The sequence below is a fragment of the Bombus affinis genome, chromosome 9 (assembly GCF_024516045.1).
Source record: "Bombus affinis isolate iyBomAffi1 chromosome 9, iyBomAffi1.2, whole genome shotgun sequence".
Lineage (NCBI taxonomy): Eukaryota > Metazoa > Arthropoda > Insecta > Hymenoptera > Apidae > Bombus > Bombus affinis.
In genome coordinates this window covers 3,346,490-3,371,590 of record NC_066352.1, presented here as the reverse complement: position 1 = coordinate 3,371,590, position 25,101 = coordinate 3,346,490, and the positions used below count along the sequence as shown (strand labels likewise).

Sequence of the window (25,101 nt, the reverse complement as noted above, 5' to 3'; positions counted from 1 at the left end):
ATTGTACCAATCAAGCAAATGAAAGAGCTCTACGGGCTTGTTAGATCGATTGTACTACAATAACGATTAAATTTAACGATCGTTATTAGACACACATTATATTCGAAAGAATATATAGATACAAATAGCGATATAAAAATCAAAGTGGGATCCCCTAATTGTTTTTAGCAGTGTATTTTCCTACGTGCATAGTGTTATGTACATTGCAGACAGATTATTATACGATTATATAGGATGACACATTTCTTTCCACATCCAATCTTACTTGTCGAATAACTTAATACAAATATGCGATCGATCTTGTACAATACAAATCCAATTACTATCAAAATTACATCTTAATGTCTCTTCACAATCAATGACCTTAAATATTACGATGTGTTATATGTGCTGATCGTTAACCAATATAAAATTAAGTAAGTCTGCTACTGTAATCGTTACCGATAAGCAGTCATACCGAACAATGTCATGCGATATCGATGATTTTCATGAAATGAGAATAACCGTGACTTGTAGTATTATAATGATGTGACAACTGGGGTAAGTGTAGGCTCACCGATTCCTGTAGGTTTCTCAATTATATTAGTTTTCCAGCGGTTATACGAACAAAGACGATCAGACCCTGTCGACTTGACGTTTATTTTCGTTATCTTTCATTTTCAAAGCGGAATTTCTCTCACCTGGGTTAATACGAATATTAATTGAAGATTGAATTTTCGAGGTTAACTGTTTTCATTGTTAACAGAGAGCTGAATGCACAGAGAAATGTACAAAGTAGGGGAAGCCAAGAGCACCCGGTGCGCCGATGCACGGTTTTGATTATTCGAACACGATGGTCTGATCGTCATTGTCGTAAGGAGTGATCTGTGTTTCCAGGAAAGAGCCAGATCTCGAATTGGAGGGTCTCCTGAAGAGGCATTACACGACCGTGGAGTTTTTTCAGGGCACTATGATGAATGCTGTGGACCTGGAGCGTGTCAAGGTATCCCGAATCCTAAAACAACCATCACACGAAAACCTCCGCCAAATCAAACAACCTAATACCAATCTCCTCTTTGCGTGGCAGCTCGTGCTTTTTATTTCCTTGTAGTTTTTTAGGTTTTTGCGCGGTTATTTACTCAACAATTTAATCTTATATCGATCGAACGATATAGATGTCTGATATATAGATGTCTATATGGTATGCGTAATTTTAATTCATGACATGGAAGTGTACATAAAAAATGTATGCGTTCTTAGTTGTAGCCAGGTTTATACATCTTCTTCTTTACTTCTTTCGATTTGTATTTCTACAACCTTCTTTCTTCCTTCTATTCTTCTTCTATTTCATGTTACTAATTATACGGTTGACCGCTATTTATTTGGGATCCAGGTATGAGACTTTTTCTTGTGGTGTCATGTAATGACGAACAATTGGAATAATTGATCAGATATGATGAAGTACTTTAAGAATTCTTCGAGGGTGTCTTACAGAGAAACCTTGAAAGGAATAGTTTGCTTCATTCAAGAATGTATTTTTCAATCTCGACCACGAATTACATTCTTTCTGATATATTTTCTATCTTGGACGATCTTGTAGCTCAAGAGCTGTTGTCACTTTAGAAATTATTAAAAGAACGTATATCTATCTCACCATTTACTAATATTCTTATCCTCACCATCGTCTATGAAACAGTCGTTTTTATCGTATGACATCACTCTTGGGAACGAATATTTCAAACAAAATGCTTCTTCATATATTCCGAGGTTACGCAGAGAACCGCATTTAATCATTTATAAAAATCACTTTATATATATATAATATATGTTGGTGTATGTACATACTACACGCATATATGTACGATTTATACGTAGAAAGCAATTGCTTGTGACTGCATGGTATGCTGTAATGAGCTATGGAGCCGAATCAGCGTGCAGTAGAGACTTACTTAGATCTATTATACTACATGATATATATATATATATCGTATATCCTTGACTTCCGAGGAAGTATACTTAATTTCTCTTTTTTTTTCAAATGATGAAACGTAGATAATGTATCGATAAAGCCTTTAGAAGCTTAGATGGCCGCTGTTCCTCGAAGGTCTAACAAACACGACAGCATTATTACGTTTATACCACTTACATTATAAGTCAAATCTCCGCCCATCTCTGGCGGCCTACTCAGCGAGAAATCTCGCAAAAAAGGCGTCCACCGATGTCTGAGGTGAACATTATTTATGAAAAGAAACGTATCATTTTGTCGGGCCCGTGCCATTTAGGAAACCACCAGATCTCGAGCTGGAGGGACTATTCAAACGGCACTTCACCACCGTGGAGTTCTTTCAGGGGACCATCATGAACCCCATTGATCTGCAAAGGGTCAAGGTGAGTCTGATACTCTAATTGTCCAAATCAAATAATAATCCTCGATTTCCTATCTCTTCTGAACATGCAAGACAAAACCTATAATAATTATACCGACTTGTATCAACCTGTGTATTATTTGGCGAATGCCACCGTGCATATATATATATATGTACGTGCGTATAATTTGACCACAGTAGTAACAAAATTGTTGAAAATTGGGCTACGTATCGTTGGCGAAAAGCATTCAATCCGTAACCTATTCTATTTTCTGTTTCAGTTTATGATAATAACAATGAAGACAATTTTTATGATTCATCTTTTATTTAATGTTTGTTCATAGTATCTACAAATTGCGTGAACTTTAGTTAGAATTATTTTATGAAAGTGACCCCCTTTACCTACATAAGCATAGGTTAAATAATAAAATAAAAAATACCGATTATTGGTACTGAACTTTCGACATTTACCGAGGCGTGTAATTAAAAGTAGTTGATGTTTAGTCAATATTAGCCGAGATTTCTCGATTCTGCGCGGAAAACTAATATAAAAATAAAATTATGAAAAAATTTATGTAGAAAATGTATAAAATGGACTTCGGTGAAATGGATTTCAATTGTTCAGTCCTATGCAAAACACTGTAAAATTTGTCTAAAGGATATAAAGTCGCTACATTTAAAAGGACTAATTTTATGAAATTTCTTTCTGATATTTCGTTGTGAAGAATTTTTATGTATTTTCAATCGCCTCAAAAATGTTCCATTGTTTTTAGATTAATTGGTCATATCATACATACATATATATATACATATATATATGTACATAGATATATATCTTTGTGCTCAACATCCACAGGATCATCGAATTGTCGTATTCCTCCGTTTGTGTCGTAGCAGCTTCCATGACGTAGTATTATACTTGTACTTTGAACTTTATGACTCTTGACAATATGTGTTAAAAGTTCCATTGTTTACGAACTTTCTTTAACACTTAACTTCCTTTACCCATTTTCTTAATTATAAATATTCCATTTTCAGTATCATTGACATCCCCAAACCATTTGTAATTTTACTCCGAACTTGATGATCAGTCGGAGGTTTCTAACATTCGTTACATATTTTTGTTTTCTCCATTTATCCGATTTTATGTTTTTCTCTAAGATAATGGAAACCATCATACTTCTTAATAACGTATGAAGTTTAACACGTAATATTTTCAAACTTACTCGTCAATGGTATTTGATTTCTTAAATTCTTGAATATTTTTCTATGAAAATATCAAATGTTTTAAGACTAATTTTTGGAAATTTAATAGACTAATTTTTGGGAAATGGAGAATTGAATGAAGTTTCTGTTACTTTCATAAAAGCACTCACATAAAAAAAAAAAAAAAATATCGGAGGTTAATTAGAACCATCTCTCATTTGGTCCCTACTTTATTATGTGAATGATAGTTAAAATGAGACATGTTGTATTCTAGATGCTGCTTTAGTAATCGTCATATTATTAATCACAAAAAGTACGAGGATATAGTGTCATGGTTGCTGCTTCTAATAATCAGTAGTCGTTCGAAAATTGACATTCTGCGAAAGGACAAATGTTGTTGTTCCAAAATGGTTGTTGCCTGTATGTTCCCTTCTGTGCACATTGACGATGTTTCATGGAATCCCTTTGACGCGCTTTCTATGCTGTCATCTGCTTTCGTGTTCCGTCAATATGTAATAGCTCGTATAAGTTTAATCGAACAAACATACACGATACTTCACGAACGTTTGTGGTAAAAGTTTCGTAACGAACATTAACATTTTGAACATCTTCCGTACAACTGTATTGTTGCAATTAAATTCGATTCTTCGATCAAATTTCGCCAGGGGCCAGCGAAAAATGTTCGATCTCGTAAAGGAAATATTCTTAGTCTCTTCTAACGCGTGTTAACATGCATACGTTCTGTCGTCTGCGTCAAATTGCGTGAAAAAGACTCTCTCTACGGTTGTTTACTACCTTTGGATAACAACCATGTCGTGTCTACGTGTCAATCCAGGTGGGTAAGTGCTTGTGAATGGAGTTTAAGTAAATAATTATACTTTCTAAGAATTTACTTTCTGTTAGAGACTTAGTTTTCCATTATAACAGTGAGTCACGATTCTCTATTAAGTATATCATATAGATTCTGCATTAAGAAAACAAAAAAAAAAAAAAAAAAGAAAATGACAGAATAGTATGCTTGGCTATTTGTACAATATTTCTTTTACAACGATTAAATTTACGTCAAATTAGTAGATAAGCATGTTGACACTACTTTGATACCATGAATTTTAGCGATTCGTCGTTTGATTCACATGTATTTAAGGAATGTCGCAACAATTTGCTTTCCTACTTTGTTATTGTTTTCAAAATGCGTCGGAGATACGTGCAGTTATATTTGTATAATATACATAGATTGCGCTCGAATATCTATGTAAACTCATATTTTGAAATGTTGAAATAAGTATTTTCAATATTTTATATATTCTTGCATATTGTGTAAATTCTATACATTTTTGTACTTTTAAATTTTCTATAAATGCATAAAAATCCGCAGTCTAATAGTAAATCAGGACACAATATTAATACGATATCAATAAAAATTCTTAACAAAATATATTCATTGTTGAAGATTCTTTTCTAAATATAAGCACGTCGATTTTTGAAAAAGTGTATTTGTTCCTACGTGTCTACGACGCATAGTAACATTTACTAGTTAACGCTTACAAAAAAATTTTGAGTCGTAGCTGCATATTCCTGCATACTCAATGTAATCAGAGATTAGTTGTTCCATGCTCTTTTTGTCTTCCTTCCTTCATTTCTGCCCCGACACATCTCACTTGATTAGAAAATCACATTATACCGCGCATATGGTGGATTTTACTTTTCTAATTATTCGCTAATTATTGAACATTCATTAGGTTGTATCCCAGATTTGAAAGCAATGTATCGAACATTTGATATTATCTATATAATTGATATACTCGTATTGAATAAAACCGATCAAACAGACTAAGTTTTGCGCTACGATTTTCTTTCGCTACGATTTCTTAGTTTCAAATTTGTTCAAAAGCAGTTTCTATTTTGCAATTGCTTTCTGACCATCGATCCCATCCCAAAATACGTATACACCTTCTTCGATTCACTGTTCGGTTAAAAAAGCAACGTAGAACAAAATGGTTCGATACTTTTTAGGTCCACGAGGCAGATGCGTGTTTGGTACTGGCGAACAAGTATTGTCAAGATCCAGATGCGGAAGACGCGGCAAACATCATGCGTGTCATCTCCATCAAGAATTACTCGGATGACATTCGCGTTATCATTCAATTAATGCAATATCACAACAAGGTATTTCTTCTACGAATCGTTTGATAATTCATAATTCATGTTCCTGTCTCAACTATATAACATCTTTGTTTGGACATTATTGAAATGTTCATCGTGATGACGTATTTTGGTATTTTAATTAAACTTTGGACGATGGAAATTTATGGAAAACTTACGAAGATACTTTATATTTATACTTCCTAAGCTACTACGTTAGATAAACTTTTATTTTTAAGCGAATTTTAGTACGACAAAGGTAAAGTTGCGTTTGCAATTAGTTTCTCATTCCTTTTTAGTGACAGTTGAAATGTTTCTTATTTTTGTATGTAGTTTGCTTAATTTGTATTTATATTATTTGATATCGAGAAGAGAAGGCTGGAAAATAAAATTTCTTAAGGTCGAAAGAATCGAGACTGTAATCTCTAAACCTTTTCCGAATGAACCGATTAAAAGCCAACAGTGCAATTTATCTAGCTCGCCACCCCCTGATGAGCGAGCTGGGGGCGGAGCGTAGCTGTAAGGTATGACCACAAAAGTCGAGGTACTCACGAAAGCTCTGGCCTGCAGCACTTCTTGTGTATAGTAATTATTGGTATTCTTCTTGTATCCTCTGTATCTGCGAACATACTTCATATCTTTTTTTTTTGTATCTTCTGTATCCAACGGGTACATTGATACTAGCGTTCTAGTAACGTCTGGCGAGCTACATTATTTTCAGTTCTGTTTTCTTTTTATAAACTTTCAATATTACAATTGAGCCCAAATTTTTGAGTGTATATTTTCCAAAAAGTCATTCAAGTTTCCAAAAATGCGCTGTTGTAAATCTATAAAATTTCTCTGAGAAATATTGATATTTCCTTAATTTTAAATAACAATTGTCTTTAAAAATGATGCCATCGAGCTACATAGCCTTGAACGATCAGAATTCATGACAGCTCAGATTGTACAACTATGTTAAAATAAATGTTAAACTTATTAAATCCTACAAAAGCACGGTATATGGCAAATATTACTACGGTGATTTATAATTTTCCATTGTAGGCCTACTTACTAAACATTCCATCATGGGACTGGAAACAGGGCGATGACGTGATTTGCCTAGCCGAATTGAAGCTGGGTTTCATCGCACAGTCCTGTCTAGCGCCGGGTTTCAGCACGATGATGGCCAATCTCTTCGCCATGCGTTCCTTCAAGACGGTCAGTAGAATGTCGTTCTACGGACGACAGACTGAAAATCTGCCGATTTTTTCATCTATGCATGTGTGAACAAGGTTCCTTAGGTTTTTCACTGTTAAATTGTTCACAGTGATCCCGTGGTTCTTATCGCTTCTTATTTCATGATTTTATATAACAGATGATCGGCAACAACCTTATTTTCTATTTCCACATTCATCGTCTTCAAAAATATATTAGACACTATGTTTAGTGTTGGAAAATTATCTTCTGGCTATGTTGAGTTCCAATTCGAATACGAAATATACGCAAATTTAATAAAGGACGAAATATCAAGATGTGAAATTTTTGTGTCACTGTGAGCAAACGCGCGAATCCGTACATGCATAGGAGCGTGTGTAATTTAGAAATGGTTGGTTGATTGGTACCAGTCACCCGATATGCAGGCTTGGCAGAATGACTACCTGCGTGGAACTGGAATGGAGATGTACACCGAAACACTGAGCCCTACCTTCATTGGAATGCCCTTTGCCAAAGCCACTGAGTAAGTCCATGACCAATCCAACATCCAACAGATACCTGCATATCTGATTCAAGAGACAAGATTCTGTGGTTCCGCTCGTTTGTGTGGAGTCGTTGTATAATTATATTTCTATTAACAACTCACTAAGTACGATAACTATTTTATCAGTTTATATTAGATCTGATTAATTCTTCTTTATTCCTTTTGAATTATTTTTGCTAAGATATAATTAATTACTAATATACAGAGAAGTGATCGAGTAGGACGCTCGATAATATGCCAAATTCGAGAAATATGTAGTTTCGTTGTTTCATATCGTATTTTAATAGTTTCTGTTACGTTTCACATTGCTATGATTTTTTAACGAGGGCTCGAATTAAGGTATTTATTTTTCTAAAAACATATTGATAATGTTTATTCAGAAATTCTTATAGTTTCTTACAGTATGTATATCGAAACGGTATTATAAATTTTTGCGCACGTAACTGCATTTTCAAAGATAGGGTTCCATGCTTACGACTAAATTTGTTAAATGAATTCTTCATAAGAGTAAAAATAATTAGACGGTTTTTTAATTATTGCTTAAATTGTTAAAAATTAAATCGGTTAATTATCTCATGGTATATTAAAATCGAACAAAACCTACAAGATACAATCAACAGCTAATTTCAATCGCTTAAGATAAATTTGAAAAATATATAATGTAACATGTTACTCGTTTCATATACCTTTCACATATTTCTTTGGCTTCGAGTTCTCGTATTCTTGATAATAATTCTGTTCCTGTCTTAATTAATTAACAAGAACAGTAACTTTTATTTGATCCAAGCTTTCTATCGAAATAATATTACTAAAATATAATATTAATATAATATAATATTAATATTAAAAATTTTTCTTAAGAAGTTGAGGGACGTAGCTTTATCAAAAGATACAGATAACAGGATGTTCACGGCGGTAGTCGAAGATACCAATGGACTTTTTAGTTGTGAAGGTTTCTTGGCTCCGTAAATATTCTCCTTTCTCGCGGAGTATTCACTTTAATGAACGTAGAATCTGGAATAGCTCGGCTAAAAAAAGCCTCTCAGAAAAGCACGTATAGTTGGTTGAAGAATTCTCACCGCAGCAATCCCTGTCTCAGAGCAACATGGATTCGGTCGACCAGTTCGCGCTCTTTTTGTACCCACGTAACGATGGCGGAATCACTCGAGAAAGGTTTACAGTCTCTTGAATCGGAAAGAAAAAAAAAGGGATAAAGCTTCGCCTCGCCTATGTCTTTCACTACGCTCCACTCCGCTATATACATTATATGGATTATATTTATATATCTATATCTATATCTGTATCTATACTAAATGAACGTATTAACTGTATATTGTACAGTACGTATCTGTGCTCTACACCTAATCGATGTAAGCCACCTCTAATCGCTTCAGTAACGTTTCTGTATTTTTCACTCTTTTTCTGTAAGTTTTACGTGTGATATGAATTCGATCGGGTACCATGGACTAGAAGGACATGACAAATCAAACGTTTCTCTTTAAAATAATTTTAAGTGGTCAAAGAAATAAAAAGATGTTATTCTGTTTCTTTTTCTTCTTGTCTAGTATGAAGAATGCGATTCAAGACATAAATCAGGGATCAAAGTTAGTTAGGAAATTTCACAGAGTAAACTTTATCTATTTCTAAGTTAGAGAAACAATTGGAATCTGGAAATTTGAAAGATCATTGAAGCGTGCGTATCCAATTCTTGTACAAATGCGACGACTATTGAAACGAATCTGTAATTACGGAAAGCTTTTTATTATGTGGTAACCTTTTTTCGAAAAGTCAAAAACTTATTTAAGTATCGTAAACGTTAGATTAAATATATGAACCACTCCAAAGCCAAATTAAACAACTTTGTCCCTTCTGAAAATTTCTTAGTTTTATTCAAACCAGAATACATGATCAGTGCTGAAGTTTTCAAAAAGCAAACGACGAACAATATTTGATATGGAAAAATTTAATCCCTTAATACGGATACATAAAGGGTACGGTTTTGCAAGTAATCATTCCGAATTGAAAGTTGTTTCTTATATTTGGAGAATTTTCATCAAACATAACATATCTTAAATTTATGAATATTTTATTCCTTATTAAGATTAATATTCCATGGTATCGTCCGATTCGAAAATTTATCACATGTACAATGAAAATTTGCAACAACAACGAGCATTAACGGCAACTGGATGATAGGTAAGCATTAGGAACTATAGCTAGTAGGTGTAATCTCGATTTCGCTAGTGATTCGATCAGTCTTGAAGACAATTTTATGCTTCACGATCGAAGGTACTTACACATCAACAGAATTTTCTACGCGTCGTGTCGGTAAAAAGAGCGCTGTTTGTTGCTAACGGGGTTTAGGGCTCAATCGTGTATAAAATGGTGCCTATAGTACTACAAACGATTCAATCGTCAATGTCGGCCTATCACGAGCTACAGATGACTTGCAATCAGTCAACGTAATTGCGGTTAGGTGTACAATTTACGAGGAACTATATTTTAACAAAGATCGTACACGATCGAACTGTGCATCATAATCTGTCACGAATTATGGAGGATAATGTTAGTTCTACGTTCATATTTCATTTTATTTGGAATATATCCAGCGAGGATCAACGAAACACAAAATTTCAGCGCAAAACAACTTCTCTTCCCATCTTTGCTGCCCATCAAGAAAAACACGAAGAAATAAAACACACTTCAAATATTAAAAATTACATACAGGTCATATGAAAAAAATAAACGTAGCTAGATTTCGTAGAATATTATATTAAACCTGTTAATCGAACTTTTTTTCCAGAAAGCTAAGATAATTAGACCGTTCCTTTACAACTTCTTATCGTCTTTGTTATCAATGAATTCGTTTGCTCGAGAAATTATAAATCTGGCGTATTGACATGACGTGATAATAATCGTGCGAAACAATGTATTCAACCCTGTTTGCCTGCACGACGAGATGCGGACCACGGGTCAGCGTCCCTCCTCGTGTCAGGTCTCAGTCAGTATCTAGTAGATTTTGAAAGGTTTGATGACGTGGGGCTTGATTGGTTGGTGTTTCAGTCGCCGGATACTCAGGCGTGGCAGAATGATTACCTGCAGGGCACGGGCTGCGAGATGTACACGGAAACCCTCTCCCCGTCCTTTACCGGGATGACATTTCCCCAAGCCAGCGAGTAAGTTCTCGCTGCCATTGGTTGTCATACATTTGCAGTACATGCCAATATCGACAACATCATGCATACACAAACATATTATACGTTACTTATATACGAACATGTAGCATCGGACGTAGTAAACGTAACGATACGTTTATCAATTTTTTCCGATTCTTATACAGATTACACATGTGTACGTACAGTGGTTTACGAAAGTATTCGAACGCTTATGAGAACTCTTTATGAATACATTATGTGCATTATATAAGACATTTGAACATTTTGTAAATACCGTAATCAGATACGATTATCATGATTATATTGGTAGTATTCTTTGGAAAGAATCTGAATTTTGTGCAAGTATATATTTCGCAAAAATTAGAAGTATTTAACGAATATTCGATAGAATCATTTTTAAGACTTATTATATGTTCAAGATGACTGTTCATTTCTATACTAATTTTTTGCTGTATATACGTTAGCAATAAATGTCCTCTACATTCTTCTATGTACATTTTTAAATTGCTTTTAAATTTTATCGACGTAATCACGACAATCGTGTGATATTACAGTGTTAACGATATATCAAAATGTTTTCTATAACAGACATAATATATGTATATACATGAAAGTCTTCTATGATCGAAATACTTTTACGAGCTACTGTATAGAACAACATATAAAATATACAAAACATGTACACACATATAAAATGACACTATAGTGCGAGATTTTGTTTCTCTGCCTGTTTATATTGTTGATCTCGCACATTTTTTTAATGTACTTCTCTGATACTCCGTTGTGGAACGTGTACATATATACTATTATATTCGTACGCGATTAGAATTTGTCACCCCTCACCTCAGTTTTATTTTTTGATCCTTTAAACGTTTTTTCTTCTACCGGAGTCTCTTTTGGCTAGCCGTAGTTTTTGTTTTTGTTTTGTTTGGTACTTTTGGTATTTTGAATGTATCTTTGGAAAATTTTCACACCACGTTGGGCAGAATCGTTTTATGATATAGTAACGTTTGTTATTTTTGTTTTAACCAGCTCGCTGGTATTTGCCACCGATTTGTTGGAACAATTTTGCACCAATCCTTTTTATACTGTAGTAGTAGTAATGCCAGATCGATGCAGATTTCGTGACGACTAGAAAAAGTGTATATTTTAAGATCTTGATATGTAAATATTACTTTCTAAAGCATACAAAGTAATAGTATAAATAGTTCTTGAAAATATTTTATAAAGAAGGAAATTTCTGTAAATATTGTAAATGTTCTGTAAATGTTCGTTTGCTTGCTCTAGTAAGATATGATATTTTTGCAATTTTCAAAATATTAAAGAAATCTTGTTTAAAGATATAAATTTGTGAAATATATAGTATCAGATAAAGTATCAGTATAGATAAAGGAAATATAAAGCTGTAATAGTATGAAAATATAATAGATCTAGAAAGTTTAAAGTTTAATTGAGAAATGTGCTCGTTAATATATTATTTAAATTGTAGATATTAAAAAATATTTTGTTTAACGAAATCTGCATACTTTCTACAAGATTGTATTTTGTTTTTTTAGTGACGTCTTTACGGCTTCATACAATATAAAATAACGAAATTTATTATTCATTCTATTAATTCAATTTCACTTAGTATATATTTTTGATATTTTATGCATAAGTTTCTTCTAGGGGTGGAGACGGAATTTCTTTCTATTTTTATTCTTCTTATAGTGTGTGTTCCTAGTTGTAGCGTTCTAATCTTCTCTTAACAAAACACGTTCGTTGTACACGCATGCCTGCTGCTCTCTACTTTATATCAGTCGCATACATTCAATCTCGAATTTTGAATGTGTAACACGTCACGTGAATTATAGAAAACATCCTGAACGAGTTCGCAGTTTTACTTCCCAAGTAGGTCATTTCTTAATATATTCTACACATACACAAATTCTATTAACAATATAATGAATTTTGCCGACAGAAAGCAATCAGTTATTTTAAGTATATTTCTTTTTAACTCTTATTCTTTGACATTTCTTATACCTTACGCCTATTCTGTATTGTTTTCTATCCAATTCTTTACCACCTTCTTCCTCTGTTTTACTGCTCAAAACAATTTGAGAATCGTTATCTACCTCATCTTGATTTGTATGTTTACTTTTTGACTTTATATGTCTTTTTTCAATATTGTTATAAAGTCAACGTTTAGTATCGTAAAAATAACATATATCAAACTGCATATAAGACTTCATTTTTTTTTTATTTGTTTAGAGCAATAGAAAGATTCATAATTACCTATGTAATTATTTTGAGCAGTGTATATATTATCATATATCCTCTTTGATTTCTCCATTTAGCTGCCAAACACAAGCACCTCGTTTGGTATATCATTTACTTTATTTCACATTAATCGTTCTTTCCTTCTTTAATCTTGTTACCATTTTCCCCAATTTATTTTTGCCTATTTCTTCGTACTTTTCTTATTTCTTTTCTAAACATCTCTACTATACCAGTTACTATTTCTTCTGTCGCTATTCCACTCCTCCATCTTGGTACGCTTTCTTATTTCGTTTTTCCTTTTTATCTTCCTCTTTCAGCATTCTGTTCTTTCTTTCTTTACTATTCTTCAGATGTCCTTTCCGTACCTGATCTTTACCATCTTCTTTAGAAACTGCTGTGTGTTTTTCTCTTTACATTTCTTTCACGAGTTTCTTTCATTTTCTACCTTTTTTCTCTTATAGTATCTCTTCTTTTTTCCTTCTCCGTGTCACCCCTTAGCACTTCCTTTCTTTTGGCCCAAAGTCTTCTGTACCGATTCTTTTCCGTTTACAGAGTCTCTGCTACTTTATTCGAACTTCTTTTCTTTGTCAAAATCAATTTCATGTTCCCCTTATCGAACATCGAATTTAAATTCCTTGATCTACAAATTTATCAACGAAAAGATTTCACAGTATTTAACTCATCATATAAATCGTCATTGATTTATGTACACTCTTGCTGCTATTGTAACACAGTATTTTTGAATCCTTAGAGACGTTGGTCTTTATACTTCGTTACAGTTATGCCCCTTTATCTGATTTTTGCACTACATTTATTGTATGCACCATTACTAATGTTGAACATTATCAAATCTCTATGATATTAAAATTGAAATGAAAAAAAGAAACAGTTTTATACTTTATAATTTCAGTTGTACATAATCAAGAATCGAAGTGATCAATGGAAACGTAGTTAAAATATTTTAATAAGGACTTTTTATGAATAGTTAAATAATCGTATACATTTAATAAACTTAAGTTGATCCCTAAAGCATATTGCGAACAGAGGAATTAAACCTAACAATGTTATTCTTACTGTTAACTAAAATATACGTATAACGTAATTTATCTTAATTAAAAAATTATATTTTTTACATTTTCAGAGTGTATACCACTTGTGTAATGAATTAAGGTTAATCGTTATGCATTGCAACTACAAGTTACAATGAAACTATGAATTTTGATAAAAATATTGGAATGTTAGGTTGACACGAATTTTCTAGTCTTGATTAACAAGACCGCACCATTTTTCAAAAGTTAGTTTACTCAGCACTTGCTATATGCGTACTTAGGGTTTTATTGGTCTAGTCTAAAGTAAATCTGTTAGTTTTGCACATGTCTGGTGTCTTGTCACGATTTATTTTGCGTGTGCCAGAATACGTAATATAATCTACTAAACTCGAGTACTATTAGATACTAGGCATCTCTTAATTATAATTGCGCCATTTAGCATTTATTATTCGCGTTGCGCTTAAAAGCAACAACAACACTAGTTGGTCTCTTATCCGAGTTTTCGACTAGCGTAGGATATTTTATAGCAAATTAGTTTAGACAGCACTAGATTTCTTCTATCTTCGCATGATTCGAATATATCTAATATTTCTCAACCTATCTATTCCACTGCTTGCTTTTGCATGACCCTTTTGCTCTCTCTTTCCTTACCGAGGTGGCAGAACAGAGTGTCGTATATTCATTGATATCACGATATTAGGAAAAAAATTACTGTATATTTTCAAATAAGTTTTTAGGGGAATTTTTCACAAAGTAAAAGTACATGCACTTGAAGCGCTCTGTAATGCTGTGGGTGTTTAATCACGCTATAACCAACATTCTATATTATTCGTGTGAAACTTTTACCAACTTGTCAGAAGTTTCTAAATGCTCGCGTAAAAGGGACGAAATTTAAATCAAGTAGTCAATAGAGAGTAAATTTGAGAAGAAACTTGAAACGAACTGTTCGTTGAAGAAAATACGTGGTATTTGGAAGCTTGTGATGAATGTAGACAAAAATATCTATGTATGAATATTTTGTGGTAAGATTTGTTTTCGTGCTAGTAATTATCCTTTTAGACTAACGTGTACTATTAATCATTATATAGCAGTTGCTTTTGCGGGAAATACTGTAAGAATTTTTATACAAGTAGAATAAATGTAAATAAATAGTAATGTTCAGTTAATTTGGCAACTTAATCCTAGACTGTAAAATATTAATTAAGATTTACAGTTATAAATTCGTAAAATTAGATTATAATATTCTTTTTACAGTATTTCTCACATGTCACGTTATTAATTGAATTTTAATTGAATTTTAGATTAAAATATTTACAAATGATTTCGAGTATAACAGTTAAATAATAATTTAATAAATACATTGTGTGTATATGTTTAGTTATCTATTAGCTATCGTGCTTGATATTGTTCTTTATGTTTGATGTTTAGAATATAGAATCTATTGCGATTTGGACCAACGTAAATGATACTATACACTACATTATGTTACTTTGTACTTTCAAGTCATCATAGAATTTAAGTTGTCTTCGAAACATATAAAATATTAAAATTTAATGCTGAATGTTTAGTTTGCGATATAAATGCTTTGCTTTGTTTGTTTAGCACATATATTTTCTCCTTAGAACACTATACTATGTGTAATGTTTCTTATCTATGAGTAAAGAGAGTAACTATGACTTCGTTCTTGATACATATACTATTGAAGAACACAGAATATTATGCAAAGCTTCGTCTTAGGTTATGCTTCACGAAGTTGAAGCTGTTGCTGTTGGCAATCGAGATAAAGGGCGAAGGAGGCTGCGATAGTAAGATATCAATTAATCCACGTGGTGCCAAGATCGTAGCAAATACTCAGGGATTCTTCATTGCTCAATCTGCCGACGAAGTGAAACGGTGAGAATCATTCTATAATAAAAACAGCGAATAAAATAAATTAAAACGAAATTTATCCATGGAGATATAGTTTTAGCTAAAGTTACATTTTTTGTCTTCGATCTCCGGAGGACACCAAACAATTAATTAATTAATTAAGCCAAACTGGAAAAACTTTCTTTTCGATTCATTATTTATTTTACAATCTGTACACAAATTTTTCCGAAGCAACTAATTACTGTAAATATATTTGCAGGGCGTGGTTCTATTGCAAAGCATGCCACGAGGATATAAAAGACGAAACTCTGATCAAGAAGTGCAAGTGCAAAAATTGTAAGTCTTTCTAGTCTAGTGATAGCCCTTATCGATAAATTTATAATTCTCGCTGAAATTCTCTGCTATCGAATTTCTTATTAATCGAAACTCCGTTCTATTGAACTTTACATTATATTACATATGTAATAATTAACGTTTATTACTCTGTGTACATAGAGCGCGCTAAATGTATCGAATATTATATATTGCGAATCACACCAGGATATTGAATCTTAGTTTCTATAGAAGATCAGTTACAGCAATGCGGATCGAAGCTAAGGAATTTCGTGTGACTCGCAAAAGAAAAAGAAAAAACGAGAGATTTTTTAACGACTTTTACATAAGACTAATGTTATAAGACCAGACGAATCACACAGGAAGCTCTCTTTGTCCATGATTCCTTCGCCCTTTCCTCTTTCTTTTTCTCTGTGTCCTTCTGCCACTGAAAGCCGTAGCAGTAATTATCGCGACAATTAACAAAGTGACATGGTTGTGACCATCCTCTTGTGATATATGATCTAGTGGGGCAGCAGCAGCGCTCCTGGGGCCGGGACTTAGGTAACGTCTCACACTCGCTCGCTTAGTCTTTACTATCTCGTTTATGACTATTTCCTTTATGTCTTCCCTCTTTTCTTTCCATGATTTTTTCTCCATTTCTTTCTCATTTCTTCATTTTTCTTCTTTCTATCTCTTCTTTTCTTAAAAATCTCTTTTATTTTTGTTGAGACTATTTTGATGTTTTATCTTCATTAACATATTGACGACCACTGACGTTTTTCCATGGTATTTCAATATCGTATGATAATTGTGTAAAAATATAACAAGCCATATATACCATCTCTCGTAGAATGTAGTAGTATAAAGTTAATTACATATTTTGTTGTTTATTTTAATTTAAAACGAAGTTATATGAACATTTTTACGATAAATATATTAAGACAAAGCCATGCAAGTCAATAATCAGTGGCTCCGAGGAAGAAACGATTTCTTGCATTTATTTCAATTAATAACAATAAGTCATACGCAACATGTAATATTTGAAATTAAATTTTCCGTATTCTTGATCTTATCTTAATCGCAGAATCATATTTTATATATTATGGTATTTTGAGTGTTCGATAAAATTATCGGTCACTAATGTGTTAATAGAAAAGAAATTTAATTTTTGGGTCTTATTTTCTCTACAATTATTATCTACAATTATTATGATTTTTATATTATACTTGTTTCTACTTATTTACTTATTTTCTCCTGATACCAATATCTTTTTCTCATTCTTCGTCCCCTCTTTTTCTCTGTCTATAATCATTGCCTCTTTGCATATTTCTGTCTTTTTGTGTCTTAATTATGTGTACATATATGCCTTCGAGTTTTTTAACCATTATCTTGCATATATACGCCAAGGCGGTGGTGGTGATGATTATGACGATGACAATGACGATGAGATGATTGCACCTTTAATCCTCATTCAGAGACACTGTTCGACGCGATTGCGATGCCACAGTTGGGTATTTATTCGTTTTTCACGGTTTTCCGTTCCGTTCTCGTGCTTTCAATTTTTCTCGTTGTGTTGGAAAACTCGATATCCTATATGGAATTCTTTATCGAATCAAACGAAGCGCACATTTTTTAAGATTCGGTTTTGGAAGTTACGAAGAGTGTAGAAGCCTGTTCATTAGCGTTCGTGCGATTATCGTGAACAGTTTTTGAGAGTCTTTCGATTGAAAGAAAATTTGTTGATCGTTCGAGGCTCGATATTAATCGACAAATGTGTTTTTTTGTTTGGTTGCCAGTCGAATAGCGTGACGTGAAAAATGAAATACCACTGACACACACGTGATATGTAACCCCTTTATAGTTCTGTCAGTTGGCGCATGTCCACCTGGCCAATCGAGGAAATTTAGTCTGCACTCTAGTGTGTGCCCTTCTCGCTCGCCTTGCATGCATGATTAGTTTCCGATTCGAATACTATTTTACGCCTTGATGATACGATAGCTTCGTACAAAAGTTCACTCGCTCTCTATTTTCTCTCTCTTTCTCTGTTAAATATATCCTTCAATTTTGCCCTCCCCTCTTTCTGTCTCTCTCTATTTTCTGTCTGTCTGTACTGTCTATCTGTTTTATCTCTATTCTATTCTCTCCAATTCTTCAAATCACTATCGCTGTTTACTTTAAACAAAAATTTTCTCTTCGATCGTGTGAGAACTTTCAATGTGCCAGCTGTCATTGATGAAACTCTGTCGGTCGGTAGGTTCGATTGATCATAAATTAATCCCGCGTATCTTCTGCGCTTCTACTCCGACCTTATATCATCAAAAACGTAACCTACGTGTGTTTCGCTTTCTGCAAAAGCGAGTTCCATAGGTATTTTTTGGTGATAATTTTGGTAATAATTTACCTGAAACTTCACGAATACAGCAAATTAACCACGGATCGATATTTCGTTGTAAACGTAGTCTCTGTAAACTCTATTTGTTCACATGATGTCACACAACGTATCATTACTCACACGTACCATTCAGTTCATCTGAAATCATCCGAACGAAAGGTCTGTACAAGATTCAACTTCCATTACGTTAAATCTTAAACCCTGGGCAATCAACGTTTTTTCATTGAACTCTTCCACTATCTGGTTTTACGCAGAAATGTTCACGTTTAATGTCGTTTGGCAATTGCTAGAAAATTTGTGGGTGGAGAAAAATACATCGGAGGTAAATAATATTTCAGGAGCTTTGTAGTTTATTTTTGTACACCTTGTTAAGTATCCTTTGTCCTGGCTATAGGTAAATCGTGGAAATTGGAAAGAAATTTGCAGATGATAATATAGTACCGTTACTCTTGGATTCATACATGAAGATTAAGAACGAAAATATGGAAATGAAGTATATATATATAGAATAATCCTTATCACATTTACGTATTCTCACGTATGAATCAATGAATTACGACTATATGTATATATATAAAAATAATATATATATAAAATATATATATATATATAGTATGTACGTATTACCGAATTTTTGTCGTAATATGCCGTGTTTTTGTCAACATGTTCTGCACTCAGAAATAAAGTGAAAACTTCATATAAATGTAGGTTCATAAAAGAAATTGTGTTAAAAATTGATGAGAAAAAAGGATCATAAACGTATAAATAGGGAAAATTTTTTCCCAACTTGATTTCTGATGATTTCTTTGAAGTACTGTTATATAATAATTACACATAACAATATTATACGTATAATAATACGACGTTAGAAATTTGTATCTATATTTTGTGTTGCTTCAAAATATGAAAAATATATTTTTTCAATTCTACGTTGTAAAAGAAGTACTGCAGATTATAGGACATGTCTGACATGATACGGATCGACGCTCCTTCTACTTACGCTCGCTACTGTAGGTTAAGGATACGTCTGGCATTATACATCTGCGACGCTTATTCCACTTACAGTCGCGCGATGTTGAGTTGGACTGTTTCCGTTGAACGCTGTATTTTTATTTGCTATTTCTCTTTTTACAAGCTTTCTTTTGATATTCTCTTTTAAACTTAACATTAAAGCGTTGAGATAAAGCTGTTTACTTCCTTTGTCACAATACCATGGAATAATCTTGAGAAATACAATCAATTTTCAACAAAGTGCAGTACAGTAAATAAGAGGCTTGAATTTATATTTATATGAAATTTTCGTTTCATCGCCCCAGAACACGCTGTACAAAAGTTTCAATAGTAATTCGTAGGATTCCCTTGTATGTTTAATTTAATCTAATACATACGGTTATCTCTGGTTCCTAGCCCAGCCCCTTTTTAAACCGGCGATCCTCCCTTAACCATTTACCAGTTATTTCAGTAGACTATCCTTGCGTGTTTACTGACAAATATGTGTCCGGGCCGACTGCTCGATTTTTACAGATGTGGGGATGATGATGATGCAGACCGGCATGGTGAAAGGAAACACTGCCTACAGCAGTTGCCTCGACGGTACGCGTCTTTGTACCTTCCTTGCCGTCCTGTTCATCCTAATGCACATCCTTTGTCGAACCGTATCTACAATTTTGTCAGAATAATCGTGAAAGAAAATTACAGATTCGGATCCGGGGCAACGTATCACGAAAAACGTTCATTATTCTGACAAATTCTCTCTGTTTGAGTCAAATCTCTAAGATACATAAATATAAGAGCCTAATACGCGATGCTTTCACATATCAACGTTATTATTATATTATTGGCATATTTATATAAATATTATTGATATAAATTATATTATTATACTAGATGATATTATTTATATTATATTTATATAAATATTATTCGTGTGCTCGCGCGATATTTATTTTTGAACAAAGAAACGATTGACTCAATCAGAGCTCAGTTGAATTAACCAGGTAAGCTGGCGTAAGTGATGCAAACGAATGCAAATCTCGATGTTCCAAGTAATTCACCGTCACACGCACTTACTCCACGATACCTGTGTTTCAACGTTCTGTAATTTGACATCGTTCGATTCGTATTGTTTCTCGCTGGGCTTTTGCTAGAGCTAACATATTTGGCGATCATTGTTTCTCGAACGAAGCAGCAACGTCAATTTCAAGTTGAACGAACATCGTTCACACGTCGTATATGTACAGGATTGCGTTTAATGCGAATACTTATCGCTTCAGTTCTCACTAAGAAAACGTCGCTTTCGCAGATATGCTAATTTTTGCTAAGCACGTTCTATCAAATCGTATATTCTGTGTCTACACGTTCCTGGCTGTTACTTTTCACTGATTAAAGAACATTTGCTCGTTTCAGGCTTGCCAATGACTATCGTTCTTTACCGTTGTTCGGTGTGCTTATATCAAACCTTGTTTTTCATTATTTTTCTTATGTTTGCAATTTAAATGTGACTGTTTCGTTTTTTAAACAGTTCTCTCAATTTCTTGGATTATCACGAATATATCGAGCATCTGTCGATTTACGGATTGGTTTGACTTATGAGTTGATTAAATATTGGGGAATTTGTTAAATATCTGTAAAATCATTTGATTCCTTTTTGGAGGCTATCTTTCGTATACTAAAAATATGCAGTATTATAGTAAAATAATTGAAAATTTTCACAAGTTTTAGTTAGTAAGATGGTTCCATTTGCAGAAATGAAAGAACATCACTTTTTGTATCACTTCTTAACATTTTACAAAAATAATTTATTCATTTATTGAAGGGAATTCTTTGTCTTTCCAAGATGGAATTTTATTTTCTAATTTTATCTTTCGAATTTTGTTTCCATAAATTGTTGTATTCTGTTCGTAAATTCTACTTACTTTCTCGAATGAGATAACAAGTACACATATATTGCTCTATAGTCACATATTTTTCTCTGTTACTTTCCTCTTGTAGTTATTGATAAATATCCTAAACAAACAGTATCTCTTGCTTCTTATCTTCAGTCACTGAGTTTTCACACTTATTTATTTAGAAAAAGAGGAATTCATTTTACTTATAGGTACAATTGATTGCAAATTCTACAACAATCTCTATCGTAACAGTGACTAAATCTATATTCTCGTTCTTTAATTTCTGGTCAATGAGTTTATTCTTTCTTTCATAAAAGGAATTTTCTTCTACATTCCAATTTCTGCATCATTGTTCAGCACAGAACTGTCGTCTTCTATCTTTCTGCATGCGAAACATTAGAAACATGTTTGTTTTCTGATTAGACAGATTAACTGAAACAACAACATTTCAAATGGATTTGAGTTTAAATACACATGTAATCTTTCTATGACCAGCAGCTAGATAAATATTTATTTATATCTTTCTTCCGCCTATTATCCTCACATTATAAAACTAACCAACATTAGGTAGAACTAAAGCTACGCTTTACTTACTACTTCATATAATATATGTATACATTTAGTACAAGTTAGCAGGATGGGATTATCTAGAAAATCTAAGAATTTACGAATTATTTGAAAATAATTAACCGGAATCATTGCAACGAACTATATCTTTATGAATTATATAAATGGTTTCAACAAAGGAAATATATTTGCAATAGTGGGGAAGGTTGTGTTTGAAATTGCATATGAAACTGCTGCGACCCTTTAATATGAAATGAAAGCGAATCATACGCGCTTAGGTGCATTTGTGTGAGTATATCTGTGTGCATAGGTGTGCCTGTATATGTGTATATATCCTGTGTGAAGAAGAGAATTTTAAAAGTACTTATAACCGTGACATTTGTAGTTTATAACGAACCAACCAAAAGTGAAATACTTGCAAAGTGAATGCCACCGGTGTAAGCACCTTTAGTTCTAAATTTACACGGATGATGATAATCGATGCCCAGGGTTTATCGAACACACCGATTAAAAATACTTCATTCTCCCCTCACATGTTGCGCATATTTGATATCATTCACTGACATCACAACAATAACGTCGACATTGTGATATTTAATATTTTAATCGAGTCTGAAAGAGAATACGATCTCTGACTAAATGAATATCATCGGCCACTGTATAAATTCAATATGGGCCACGTACCTGCTGTGTATTCTCTGTGCTCCAGTCCTCATATCAGACTGAAATTTGATTTAAAGCAACGATGCTTTAAATCAACAATGTTGATCACATCTTTATCGATTGTCACGTTTTACAGTAAATTATATCCTAATGTATATAGTAATATGCTATAATATACTATATTATAGTATAATATACAATATAATATACAATATGAATATAAATATACAGTATATTATATAGTAATATATACTATAATATATACAGTACTATATTATGTAGTCTCTTCGAGATATCTATGAATATTTATAAAACAGCGTGATAAATCGGTGGAGACCAACGCGTGAATTCCCCCTTACCTGTTACCACCTGCCCCTCCACCCAGTATTTAGGTTCACATTATTTTGGTATAACGACTAACAGCTCTGGTTCTCCTCCCTTCGGGCAGTGGCCACATTCCGGAAAGGCGTGCGAGCTGTTCAAATGGTTGGAAGAGCAAGTATGTATCCCCCGAATGTAGATTGTCTTCCACGTGTCATTCCCTTGTATCTTTCTTTTCTTTTCTTTTTTTTTTTTTTTTTTGTCTAATCTTAGCCTCTCCCCATGGTTAAGTAAAATACGACTATATAGTCGAAATTGATCAAAGAGTATATTAGTTTCGTATGGCCTTTAAATCAATATAACCTTGAATCTATGTCTTTGAACAGTATTACATGAAATTTTTGAATATTCAATTTTAGTTTCATAATTCTAGTAATAGTGGTTTATGATACTCAATTTGATAATTTAAAAAATGCAGAAAGTAACGAGTATACGTTTGGCGAAATATTCGATTTAAAGGTTAAACGCAGAAATCCTCCTTTCAATACTCATTTAAGCCGCGTGAATCATTTTCAATAATTGTACGAATTTGACATACATAGTATTTTTGGATTTGCATAGCTGTGTTAATGTATCAGTTAGAAGAAGGAAATTATAAAGCTAAATGATTCATCATGGCCTAGTTATTTAAGAAACTCGAATATCAAGGTTTCCAATTGAAAAACAAATCTTTGTTCGAATACATGAAACAAACAGCACAACGTTCGATCATTTTTTTATATATATATGTAGTTTCTTAATTTCGTATTCAAAATTAGAATATATATATATATCATGAACGTGTTCGTTGTGCTAATTTATGTGATTTTATCTGAATCTGATACTAATTGGTTTCGAAGTAGACTACTGTTAGTGTTTTGAACTCCTATTGGTGTGATGTCTGTCTTTTATTTCTCATTTTTTTGTACTTTTGCAACCGAAATTACTATTTACATTATATTTCTATCGATGTCGTTTTGAATGTAGTTATCTGGAGGTATGTAAGTGTCTTTTTTTTTCGATGGTTATTGTTGTGAGTGAATTATTACAAGTCTAATCCGAACGGAACTTCGCGGCGATGTGATTGCCTTGAGTTTTTTTTTTTTTTTAACTACTTCCAATTTGATCTTGCATCGGTGTTCAATATCTAACTATATCTATTCGACATGTTCTTAGAATATCTTAGAATTAGTGTTTATTTGCGTGATTTATTTATACGATCTATGGCAGAGTCGATATGTGATTATCATTGGAGAAGTCGTTCCTCGATATCCTGATATTTAATTGCTTCTAATTCTTTAAGTGTTCTGAAACATGTTGCAGATGTTGAACGATTACAGGTGTTTATATTAAGTGTGCAGTACTTATGTGCTTCGAGTTATCGCAAACTACATTCCAAGAAAACCATGTGCTTTTATGTCTCAATCATATCTTTCGAGAATATTCAAACACAAATAAATATCAATATACATATATACAGTATGTTACACTTAAGTGAGAACAGTGGAATACCTTAAAAGGGATTGAAGTTACCAAAAAAATATTCTTATAAAAGTCAATCTAATTTTTTTAAATGACAGTCTATGCCTTTTTATTCATCATACGATAGCATTTGTTCGAACAAATTCTACGACCTGCTACATAATGTTCCGCTTTATATCTTTGCAACTTTTCAAAGAATATATATTTGATACCTGCGATATCTAGCAAGATATTCCATCGTCTGGCTTAAATGTAATATCCTGTACTTCATCTGAACTATTTAACTTCTACAAAATATCAAGTAAATTGGAACGTTTCCTTCTCCAGTATTTTAGTTACTCTATCGTAGGAAAAGCAATTGATGAATTCGGATAATATCCCTGCTAATCGAATGCTTTGACGGTTCCGTATTCATGATCGATCGTTCTCCATAATTTGTCGCACACAGCTTTACAATTTTTATAATCGACATAACTTTGTAGTTCTATTAACCTAAAGTAAGCAGCATAAAAAAGCTCAAATTAAAGATGAGAATATTAACTATATGAGAAAAGAGTAAAGAAAAAAAGATCTTTGGATACTCAAGCACCTAAATAAGTTTAATCTTGAATCCTGATATAATACGTGTACTAACACGATTGAATCTG

At 32.9% G+C, this 25,101-nt stretch overlaps 1 protein-coding gene across 50 annotated transcripts in view; it reads left to right on the top strand.

The window, feature by feature from the left end:
* LOC126920473 (calcium-activated potassium channel slowpoke) overlaps positions 1–25,101 on the top strand; it is a 107,684-nt gene that overhangs the window by 62,625 nt on the left and 19,958 nt on the right. For 13 of the 50 annotated variants that reach the window (XM_050730877.1, XM_050730876.1, XM_050730874.1 and 10 more), the window contains exons 9-17: positions 2,262–2,367; positions 5,565–5,717; positions 6,738–6,893; positions 10,498–10,610; positions 15,656–15,811; positions 16,047–16,123; positions 16,628–16,663; positions 20,019–20,087; positions 23,061–23,111. In XM_050730877.1, coding sequence (XP_050586834.1) covers positions 2,262–2,367; positions 5,565–5,717; positions 6,738–6,893; positions 10,498–10,610; positions 15,656–15,811; positions 16,047–16,123; positions 16,628–16,663; positions 20,019–20,087; positions 23,061–23,111 — 917 coding nt within the window. Of the gene's footprint in view, positions 1–876; positions 983–2,261; positions 2,368–5,564; positions 5,718–6,737; positions 6,894–7,300; positions 7,414–10,497; positions 10,611–15,655; positions 15,812–16,046; positions 16,124–16,627; positions 16,664–20,018; positions 20,088–23,060; positions 23,112–25,101 lie in introns of all 50 variants that reach the window. The other 37 variants (XM_050730913.1, XM_050730895.1, XM_050730891.1 and 34 more) reach the window with 14 other exon arrangements.